This window comes from Notothenia coriiceps, unplaced genomic scaffold, assembly GCF_000735185.1.
Source record: "Notothenia coriiceps isolate Sejong01 unplaced genomic scaffold, NC01 NC01_scaffold00022123, whole genome shotgun sequence".
Classification (NCBI taxonomy): domain Eukaryota; kingdom Metazoa; phylum Chordata; class Actinopteri; order Perciformes; family Nototheniidae; genus Notothenia; species Notothenia coriiceps.
In genome coordinates, this window is record NW_011354824.1 from 176,538 (window position 1) to 188,678 (window position 12,141).

Consider the following 12,141-nt stretch of genomic DNA (forward strand, 5'->3'; position numbering starts at 1 on the left):
ATAATTGGTGCTCCAGTATAATCGGTACCCCTGAAACTCATCCAGTGAGAAACGTTCCGCGGTGCAAAAATAAGTGCGATTAAAATGCGTTATTTTTTTTAACGCGTTAATTTTTGTGTAATTAATTAATCTTAATTAACGCGTTAAAGTCCCGGCCCTAGTTAAAATATATTACCTGATTCTAAATCAAATAAACTGATTATAATTGTTTTGGTGTTGTTTTTGAAAATGAGCCTGTACTGTAAGTAAACACACTCAACTGCCATGTAAGTAAAATAATGCACATATTACAGTTATAACACCGGACATGCAGATCATCTGTGGATAAAACCAGCATTTAGCGCATACTGTAGGTTGCTCTGAAATGTAGCACTTTCAGTTTAACCACTCTATCAGTTGTATTTAGGGTTTATACTTCAATTGTTTCAGTATTTAAGATGTTATAACATGTCCAGCAGCAACCCTTACAAGTTAAATTATGTATTTTGTATTTTAAATATGTCAAGGTTCCCTTCAGCTTTCATTTTAGCAGAATTCATTATGTCACACATACTCTACTACTGTCTGAGGATCTTAACATTACAACTATTACAAGATATTCTGTGTAAAGCATAGACTGTGTATACATGAAGGTGTAAAGGTAAGTGCCTGTTCTGGTGAGTAATAGGTGTTTCATTAAAAATGTGCTATAGTCTACTAAATATGTCCAAAGAAGCAGATTTGAACATTTGATCTGTTAAGTCCGTTACAAATATGTTTTTCAGTTCTTGCTAATGTTGAATATAAGCACTGACAAACTGCTCAGAAGCCAACAATCAAAATAAATGCTAGTGTTGCTACAGTTGTTGTTACACTTTGTTGCAAAATGAAGGAGAAACAGAACTTTTACGTAAAAAAGAGCAACTGCATTGTTCCATGTACATCCACTTAAAGAGCATCTTGCAGGTTTTTTACATTGTATTTCACCATTTGTAATCATGTTGCAGTATTGTGTTTGTGCAGGTTGCACAAATACCAGCCTGTCAGGACATCGAGTCCACAGTAAAAAGGACCGGAGCTAGCGTTCGTTCCTGGGTGCGTTGTGCATCCACCTCCCTGCAGCACATACTCTCCACAGCTTTATCAGGAAACCGTATTACTTCTCTCCCCCCCCCCCCCTCGCTGCTCTCCGCTCTCCGGTACACGGCACCGTAAGACGTAGTGTGGAGTTGCATTAGGTAACGCTGTGGTGGCTGTACTGCTCCAGCCGTCTCCTTTGTGTTTGTTTGTTTCCCCCTGTCTGTGTTGTTTGTGTGTGCGTGGTGGCTGTCACTCCTGGCTCCCGGCTCAACCTCCACTCACCTGCTGCAATCAGCTGTGCACCCTCCCCGACTACACACCTGCTTTCCATCAAGCCATTTACAACGGCATATCAACGGAGGCTCCACAACCTTTCTCCCCGCCAGATCGTCAAGTATCATCCGTATCTCGCGTCTCTCCTCCGGTACACAGCACCGTAGTGTGGAGTTGCATTAGGTAACGCGAGATACGGCTGATACTTGCGCATTAGTTTCTGTTATGGATCAGTATCAACAGTCCTGCCAGTAACGTTACTATATTATCAATGCTACTTTAGTTATCGCCTGATATATGATAGCTAACTTCACAATGTTGTGATGTGACGTTAGCTAACATTCTGTAGCTAACGCCGGTCACTCACCAAGATAGCTNATCAAAACTAAGGCCTCAGGATGACTTTAAGACTTGAACATGGTCATTTTTGTTTTGTAACATTGAATACAACATTTAAAAAAAAGTATTTAAAAAAAATAAATAAATAAAAATCTCGATCCCCGATTTTTTTTCTCCCGATTCCGATCTTTTGAAAATCACGTGATCGGATCGGGACATCTCTAATTATAATCATTTTTCATTTTACCATAACGCTTATAAATAATAATACATTCTCATTTAGATGAGCTGTTAAGTGAATTATTTTACTATTAATACTTATGTATCTCTCTTTTTAAATGGTTGTAGATATTGATGAATGCAAACAGGAAATGCACAAATGTGACAAAAATGCAGAATGCCAAAATGCCATGGGAAATTATCTCTGCAAGTGCCAGGCAGGATATTATGGCAACGGGAAGACATGTCAAGGTGTGTCTCAATTATTTGCACATACAATTTCTAGTGTAGAATATTAGAAAAACTGTGTTCGACAAGATTAGTCTATTTTGGATTGCTACTGATCATCAGGTGTACTATTGAAAGTATTAAAACAGTAGAGTTTTGTATCCAGTATGACACAATATAAATAACACTAGTACATATATCATTACTTGGCTGTAATATAATCCCTTTTATCATAAATATGATATTATGTTTACACGACTCACCTAGAAGAAGGACTAGTATTCTGGACTACGAGTACATTTCTAAGAGGGGAAACGGTGCCATACTGTATAGTTGTCCAATTAACGTGATTATTTCCCTAAATCCTCTCAAGAGTTGGAGACCACGACACCATGGCTGATGACCGGTAGTCCAGCTGATGTCACCACCGGGCACAACAGTAACTCAGTAGAGAGTTGCCCCTCCTCCCATGAGTCCTACTGTCTGTACCAGGGTGTCTGCGTCTACTTCCCTGAAATGGAGGCCTATGCTTGCAAGTAAATAACCTCTCTTTACCCCCTAGTATGACCCCTGACCTACAAGTTTAACAGCTTACTGACATCTTGTCTACACAAACAGTGCTCGCTTTCCTAAACTGAAATCCTTTGATCATCTTCTGTAGTAGATGAGTTCTGGTTTATATATTTTAATTGCACTCTAAAGTATGCAGTTACTCAAAAGTAATCAGGGTCATATTAAGCTGATTTCTTAAAAGTATTTTCCTTTTCAAACAACATTACACAAACGCATTGGAATTGCATTTTGCAGGTTCTTTTGCGTCTTATTTCTCATATAATGTACTACACATGACAACCCGTAGGTGTCACTGTTGTTTCATGATTAAAGCCATTGCCTCAACACAAAGTGGCTAAAGGACAGACAATTCAGAATGTAACTTTTTTCTTATTGAAACACGTCTACAAGTATCTACAAACACATTTTTGAAAACCTAAATGTATTTAACATTTGTGTTTTTAAATAAATGTTGCTTTGCGTAATATTTATCGTGTCATATGTACGTGTGGAAGTTAAACTCTTCCACACTCACTTTATAATAGACTGTGCCAATGGACTACACACTCAAGCTGTCTTCTCTCCTGCTCTAGTTGTGCACCAGGCTTTATGGGGGAGCGTTGTCAGTTCAGTGACCTGGAGTGGTGGGAGCTTCAGCAGGCCGAGGAGGAGAAGAGGAGGAATGTGGCGATCGCGGCCTGCATGGTGCTCCTCGTCTCCCTGCTCTCCATCGCTGCCTGCGCCACCTACTGCTACGGGTGAGAGGGGGGGAAAGACCAATCAAGGAGAGAAAAAAAAGCATGATAAAAAGCCATAATAAAAGGAAAGGTTGGGAACAGAACAAGACAGGGCAAGAACATCAAACATCAAAGCAAACAAGTTCAAAGGAAAATGAAAAAAAAATGAAGTCAAAGAAAGAAAAAGACGGCAACAAAAAAAACATAGTGGTGACAATGGCTGGAAGAAAAGACAGTGGAGACGGAGTTTAGCTGCAGAAGGAATGATTGTAGCCAAGAGGGAAAACAAGAATATTAAGTTTCAGTTCTAGGGAAATATCCATAGAATGCGAAACATTAAAATGAACATCTGCTTCTAAAATGTTGTATAATTAGCCTTTATGGGAATGTTTACAATTTTCTCTAGACTATATTCCAGATTCCTGAAGTGGTTATCCCAAAGGATAATATGATGCAAAGAAAAACTAACCTTGCCGAATATAGCAAGTAATTGTACATGAAGGAGTCCTGTTATGGTTTTGATAGTTCTTTTAATGATAATGGTTAAAGCTAAATAAAAGATCTGCACATATTTAATGTTGGAAGCATTGCTGTATTATTGTATATAATAAGCATTGTTGTGTTGAGTCTTCTGGACACTGAAAGCCCAGAGCAGCGCAGAAGGGGGAGGAGCTGCTCCAGCGATGAATGAGCTGACAGCATTTAGAGATGTCTATCAAACCCAGGATGGCATGAGCCGTGTAATGTAGGAGTCTCCGTCTGACAGCAGGGGGTCACATGTGGAACGAATGGCAGCACGCAACCCTGGTTAGTGGAGAGGGGAGCATACGTAAACTACACACTGCCACCCCTCCTCCCTGTTATTTCCACCTGAGCTGTCTCTAAGTAGCTGATTTGTTTTACGGTTGTTTCGCTGGCTTATGGACAAGGCCGTTGGCATTCTCCACTCCTTTGAATCACAAAGCACACCCCTCCCTTCCACCTACGACATCTCAACGATTTGCACTCTTGGTTCCCCTGTGGAAGTGGCACGCTTTCAATTACATGCTTGGTTTAGCTTGTTCTACAGCAATTACACATAAAAATAGGTCATTTCTCAGCTACAGAATGGAGCCGCTGAGGTATGACCCCAGAGGAAACGCTACATGGCCGCCAATAGCTCTTCTTCAAATTGCCTTCTGCACTTGACTGCAAGTGCGCATGCAGAGGAAACTAAACCAGCAAACTCAAACACTGTGCAACACATACACACAAATAATATATCATACAGTACACAGTGATGTAAAAAAAAAGCTTGTTTCTTTTGCTGTTTTTTTTCCAGTTCAAAATTCGAATAAATCCACTTAAAGCATAGACATATTAACTACAATGTTGAATTTAAACATAATTTCTCTATACAAAGGGCACGTTTTTCAATTGATAACCATGTAAACACCATGCAAGTCTGTGAATATTTGTGTACATGTTAAAAAAATTATAATTTACAATACTGCATGTTTGCTTTCTCTTTCTTCAACGCAGAACTAGAACATTCTTCCACAAACAGCCCTCAGTGGATAATGTGAGTGAGACCAGCGTGACGGATGAGAGCATGTCAGAGACCACCACCACCAGCGTGCCTGGGGTAAGACCATCGTCACAAGATCTGTGCTAAATACATCTTTAAGTAAAGAAAGTCATCTAATGCAACAGACATAAGTTAAAGTAGAGCCATCATGGTCTTCATGATATCATATTTCAAAGCTCACTTTAAAGAAAATAGAAACCCCAGTTAAGTTAAATCCAACTTAACATATAAATACTAGCGAGCAAGATGTCAGAATAAGACTCAAAAAAACAACTGATTTTGAAACAACATGGATATATAGTTCTAGGATGTTTATAAAAACCTCACACATTTTGACGAATACCTGTGTGTATCTGCAGTTCTACATGGTGGCAGAAAACGGCATGATGGGAAAGATCATCCCTGCGATGGGCTGTCCCAGAAGAGCCGTCTGTCCATCCTGCTCTTCAGATACAGGTACCTGAAACAAATAAAAACTCCTTGGCGTTAATCTTTGCACACAAGGACGTTAGTAAATGTTCTTGTTAGCTTGTTATATTAATGATTATGTTTTTTTTTTGGCCAGGTGACATCCCTGTGTCTGAAGGGTCGGGAACATTGTCCCAACACAACAGAGGGTACGAGTGTTCCATGGTGTCTGCTGTTGCCATGGAGACCACGTATCCACATGTCCATCACTCAAGTCAATCACCGTCAAGCTCATACTGAGTGGTGCAGGGATGAAGGTGTTATGTAAGCCGACCGAGAAGTTTGCATTTGGAGGAGCTCCCTCGAAAAGCCATTGGATTTTCTATTGGATTTTAGATAATTGCAGAAAATAAGCTCAGTGACAAATCAATGTCTATGATACGTAAGGATAATCTCCACTTATTAACCCTGCTTTCATAATTGTTGTAAATGCAATTGCTACGAGTAGAAGCTAACGTTAGGCTATGAAGGAAGTGCATCACAGTCCCATGGCTTCACGTCACCACTGCTAAGCTAAAGGCGGACTGGAGTTCGGATTGTTAACGTTAAATTCTTTCATTTAGTCAGCAACCTCCATTTTACAACGCATAGAGACTCACCAGTATGTTGCAGAACAAAATGTGAAACACTCTTAAGCTTTGGGTAACCACAAACTATGCTAACCAAAAACCCATTCAAAAAAACTGATAAAATGTGAAATCATTTCCTGGATACAGGACTCATTCCTGCACCACCCGATCCCTTTATTTCTTGAAGGTTTTATACAAATAAAACCTCACAAATGAAAGAAATGTCATGGAAGATGTTACTTAGTACCTAACCTAAATATATCTGCCGATTTCTTTAACATTCACATTTTAATAATGCCATGCCAGTTTATTAAAGCTATTGTAGACACATTTAAATGGAAGCACCAGATTAAAAAAGGATGATTGACATACATTGTTTTAATATTGCAAGATGTAGTGACGGCAGTTTGTTTGACCAGTAAATCAAACTGGACGTAAAGTTATGCAAGTTTGAAGGAAACGATATGGCACTAGACTGAGCAATACAAATGTAGTCTATAATGCCCCGTTTTCTGAAATAAAGTATTCAAAAATGAAACCTTCTGCTCTAACATTTAGGTCATACTAATAATGTGGCTGAAAATAGCGTCATGTAAAAAAAACATGGTCTATGCCTTTATCAAAAAAGCTCCAAAGTAGATCAAAAGTATGTTATCATATTATCAAGTGTTATAACTGGGCAACATCTTGTTATACATTTCCGCAACAAAAAAAAACTTCCATCGCTTACTTTTTGAAATAAATCAAAGAATAAAGCTGTTTTTTTTTTTTAGATGGACCCATCAGAAAAACAGCGTGTTTGTGTTTGTGAAGCATAAAGCAAAAATACTGACAAAAAAAGTAACAGCAATTTTGTTTTATAGCTCGAAAGCACAGTTTTGCCTAATGTGTTTTCCATGTTTCTTTTACCACACAAGTAAACAGTACGGGATGGCCTACAAAAACGTTGTAGTGCAAGGTTTGTTGGGATATTTTTATGCATTTCAGCTTCCACTGAATAATTGACGTTGGTTGCCATCTCTAAGAAGGATCTCAATGTTTGTGCAGTCTTCTCAATAATGCAATGTGTTGTGTTTCCTGCGTGAGCAAGTCAACAGGTTTAACAATAACTTTGAGATACCATTAAAATGTATCTTCTCCGATAACAAATAACTGCTTCTGTTATAAAAAGGGATGCATTTAGTTTTAGTGTTTGGAAATCCCCAATGTTTGCCCAGTTGTTCTTTATTTCATGGATTAGTTTCATGTAAGACGGTTTTCCTTTAAGGCTGTTCTACTTTAAACTCCATGATATGTTAGATCCAGTTTGAGATTGTATCATCAAGCTGTGTGAAAGAATGTTTTTCGCATCTTGTCAATCAGATGTTGTGATGATAAAAATATAAAAACTGAGAATCTACTATATAGCAACCTGATCATAGTTAGCCAAGTTTGACAGCTTGCACATCAGAGCCTTAGCTCAACTAAGCTAACACGACTAACCTGGCAACTGTGATATTGTTAACAATTGTATATTTTTATTTTTATACAAAAGTGTTAACGTGTGTCAAAGCAAAAATGTATATGTACACATTAAAAAAAATGAGGTAGGAGAACACTGAGCTGGATAGCCGTTTAGTTGAGGACTGAATGTGATAGCTTGGTTTCAAAGGGAGGGAACTTGTAGTTGATTTCCGTTTTGTTTCTTTGAAGGTTTTTAAATCTAGACAAGCAAAACTATGGTAATATATATATATATTTTAAATACAACCACCTTCAAGAGAGTTGATTCACACTGTATTCTATTATATTTGTTTCAGCCCCTACAGTATGTGGTATAACTGGAATTACGAAATTGCAAGATTGCCATTTTATCCATCAATAAAACTATATTCACCAAAATGGGCTTTGTTAATAACTGCAAAAATGTTTGCGTCAACCCAAGTTAACTGTCCACATAAAAACTATTTTCATTACTAAATGTTTGCCGTTCCTTTTATCATACCCTTTCCATAGCATCATACACTTTCTAATTATATTATTTGTTCTTATAATTGGAAGATTATTTTGGCCATTCGCATCTCGTCTCAATTGCACTTCACCACGCTCTTCTCAAGCTCTTGCCCCTGCTCCACTGATGATGCTTTTCTATCCTCCACCAAATCTAACGCTCTAGTGATGTTGGTACCGGAGCTGCAGCCCTTCACTCCCACCACCCCATCTGTCACTTTCTATTTCTATCTGTGACTGCCTGTGACTCCGTCTCAAGGTTGACTGAGGATTGTTATTAGAAGCACCCATGGCCTCTTTGTTTCGAGGCGATGGCAGAAAACAAAGCACTTTAACGCAAAAACCATCAGGGGCCACATCGATATTGATTTTCCTGGCAAGACACACTTATCTATATATTGGCCTCCATTAGGGCTAACTGATAGGTTAGCCACCACTCTAAAACAGCGGCGGCTCAGCCTTCAAGTCAAGATCAAATTGGGCCCAGTGTCAATTTATCTTGTATTACTCCTCAATTGGGGCAACAGGGGGCAATAGAGTCACATATGGTGTAAATAACAGAGGCCTTAAAAGGTACTCCGCGTTGTATCAATCTTCTTGTTTAAATACTTTCATAAATATACACTTACATCATTAGGGTAACCTAGATACAATTAATGCAGTCTAAAACAAGAGTTTTGGAATACATTGGGAAGAAAGAAAAAGCTCACTTTACATATAATGCAAAACACAATACATCCTCAACAATAATGTTATGAAGTATGTATAGTTCCAACAAAAACTAAAACTAGTTGTAGCTAGGTATTCTACTTATTTGCTACTTCTGTAGGCCAGCAACTGATATTAGAGCTGACATTTACCGTCGCTTTTAGTAAAAGAGGGAAGGTTCTTGCATCAGATCAGAGAGCTTGCGGCTACCAGATGTAATTCAAAGCTCACACACCCCTCATAATGCATACATTAAACTTGAATATAATAGAAATTAGGTATTCAAATCAAAAAACGTTTTGGTTTTAGTTTTTGCTTCATACTTTAAATATCAAATAAGAGGGGTGTTGTGAAGGGTTGAATGGATCAATGGATGTCTGGTAGAAAAACAGTAAGAAAAAGGCAACAAATTATTATAATAGAAGGTACTAAAAGTAAGTTTAATGTGCATATTTAAAAACTATAGTGTTTTCTAACAACACAAAAATGCATAGGTAACTACTACAGTAGTTTCAAATCTTCACTATTGGCTAATTGTGTATTTTCCTGCCAGATGGGGCAAGCTTTGCTTCATCGCTCACGCCTCCATCCCAGCCCGGAGGACAGCTGATGAGGGCTAAAGAAGGAATTAGCTACCCACTCAAAGGCTTTGCTCTGATCCTTCAGGTCAGTGTTTGCTCCCTCCAGCTCTTGAGCAGGACAGAGTAACACTAGTTTGCAAGGATTTGGGAAGATTTAAAATCAAAAAGTGTGGGGGGGGGGGGGGTGGGGGGGTCTAATGCATGTATTGGACTCAGACACATGAGCCAGAATCTATGGATGCACCACAGAGGAGGAAAAATCCCAAATCTCTCTCAGTTGTGTGTCTCCTGGGAGCTAGTTGGAGGTAACATTTGGAGTTTTAAAGCCTAACGTATTATACTTTCCCTCAAGTGACAGCTAATCCCAAGATAATGTATATCAATTAGCTTTTCCTTTACAACAACTTCAAAACATAGCTTTAAAATGTTGATTTCCAAATAACCAGGAGATAAAAGGCTGTATTTGAGCATTTGTGTGCAGGCAGAACTTACATTTATAAATGTTTTTTATCATAAAACCCCGAATAAGATTCACAACTCTTATTCATTATGTTTAAAAATAGATATTCCCATGCAAACTTTAAAAAAGAATAACAAAAAAAACGACATTTTCGGCAGGTTAAAGAGATGTTAAACATTTGAAGACATCATCGGACTGTAAACTCCCAGCTAAAACCAATGCTCACCATCTCAGTTTTTTTGAGCAGGTGATGCATTCAGGGTGACACCGAGCCTTGTTTTCATTATTCTGGTCAAATAAGAATCATCCTTGTTACTCTAAAATAAATGACAATGACTAACGAGACAAGCCATAATGTGATTGTGGTCCAATGGGTATTTCTGAAATGGGTCCAAAACAAAGTTGCTCTTGCAGTTTACATACTCACTCTAAGAGCTGGTCTTACAGCCAGGACACAAAAAACATGACAAAAAGTAAAAACATGAGAATTTTAGAGTGAAATCATACAAGTAATGGTGGCGTTGGGTGCAGTGGGTTGTGCGTTGGTGTTCGGATCAGATGGTCACAGGTTCAAACCCCACTGCAGTCAGCATGTCGTTGTGTCCCTGGGACACTTCACCCCAAATTGCTCCTGTGGGGATTGCACACAGTATTGAGTATGTAAGTTGCTTTGGATAAAAGCGTCTAACAAGTGACATGTAATGTAAAAAGTAATTGCAATTGTATTCCACCAGGAATACTCAAAGGAAAATATGTCTGGGAATACTAGGTGTCATGGCCATTGTGTGCCAGCAGATGGCGATAGTGCACAGTGAAAAAAAGTCAACTTTCAGAAACTGTGACAGGAATATTTATATTATCAGTAGAAGTTTTATACAGTTACATGTAAATGGTCGTTGCCTACTGTTGCCTTTAATGTGCAAGCAAGTCTGACAGGACTGAACTGTTTGAGTGTAGATTTATAAAAACAGTGATGTTAGATGAATCACTTCAATTAAATAATACACCTTTTGTCTGTTCTGCACATCTCAGCACAGTAAATTTAGCTGTATATATTGGATGGGATTACCAGGGCGTTAACCATTTTCTGGCATAGAGCAGATAGATCTTTAATTTGTCATTGTACAGGTACAACGAAATTACAATGAACTATTATGGCTGTCTACAAATGTGATATAAATCAATATTAGTAATCTATTCTCTTTTGTATGAAACAGGGTCAGATCCTCATGACAATTGTTCTTTCATTTTCTGAGACTTTTTTCTCAGAATTCTGACTTTTACAAAAAAATGTAATTGTGCAAAGCCGTTACAAAACAAACTCTGAAATATGACAGAAATGTTTTCTTAATAGTCCATAGTTTGCAGACTCACATGCCTGACTTATGTCATTTCAAAAGCTTCAAGTGAGTCAGACCCATAACATTTGAATTATTATTTTTTTTTTTTTAAGTTCACAGCAACTTTATGTACTTCAAACTTCAAACTAGTTGACTGATACTGAACAGAATGTAAAGCCTCCAAGTGTTCATATATTTTGCACCCTGCACAACAACATTCACTACATTAAATGTGACAGTCACGTAAAACAGGAGGTATGTTAACAGAGGGTACTAAAATGTACTCTGTGACAAAAACAGAGACAATCGAAAAGCCTCTACCTCTTGGTTGAGACGACATAATCCTAAAACTCAAATTAAAGTTATAACAGAAATACAATATTACCATAATAAGGAATTTGTGGATTTGCATTTAGTAATGTGACAGTCACTGTTTTAATTCTTCAATTTTACGCACATATGCAACACAACTAAATAATTGTCATAACTAGCTAAGCAATAATTGCTTTAAATTCACAGCAATTCATATAAAGGAGAAAGGTTTAACACTAGAACCGCCAGATTACTGATTTGTGAATACAAATAAATTCCAGGTAAATTGACTGGCCTGACATATTTCTAGATAGCTAATGCTCTGCTAATTACAACTATGTTGTTCTGTAAGCATGTTCATACACAATGTTATTTGAATAAAGTAGGCTATACTATCTCTGTATCACATGCTTTGTCTACTAGAGTTAATAGTTTCGATAATGCCATTGCAACACTCACTATTTACACACATGTTGAGCTGGAACAGCACAGGTGTACACAGATATCATTAATTATAGCAGTCATCAGTGTCATTATACACACCTGTGCTATTTTCCTGTTACAAATTCAAGAGCCTTAACAATTGTTTGCTCATAACCCCTAAAATAATGCACTTGAAGCTTGAGTTAATGGCAGTATTTCAAATTATGTAAACCTCATAGCACTAATGTTTTGAGTTGTATGTTGTTAATGTGATATTGAGCTCACCTCGTATTGTTGAAGCATGTTTAATTTTTCCC

The 12,141-nt window shown here is 37.8% G+C and overlaps 1 protein-coding gene across 1 annotated transcript in view; it reads left to right on the plus strand.

Moving 5' to 3' along the window:
* egf (epidermal growth factor) overlaps positions 1-6,451 on the plus strand; it is a 13,519-nt gene extending 7,068 nt beyond the window's left edge. The window contains exons 14-19 of the mRNA XM_010780711.1: positions 2,020-2,142; positions 2,492-2,654; positions 3,264-3,428; positions 4,929-5,031; positions 5,334-5,430; positions 5,540-6,451. Of these exons, the coding sequence (XP_010779013.1) occupies positions 2,020-2,142; positions 2,492-2,654; positions 3,264-3,428; positions 4,929-5,031; positions 5,334-5,430; positions 5,540-5,682 (794 nt within the window). The 3' untranslated portion in view covers positions 5,683-6,451. The remainder of the gene's footprint in view (positions 1-2,019; positions 2,143-2,491; positions 2,655-3,263; positions 3,429-4,928; positions 5,032-5,333; positions 5,431-5,539) is intronic.
* Positions 6,452-12,141: the final 5,690 nt, after the last annotated feature.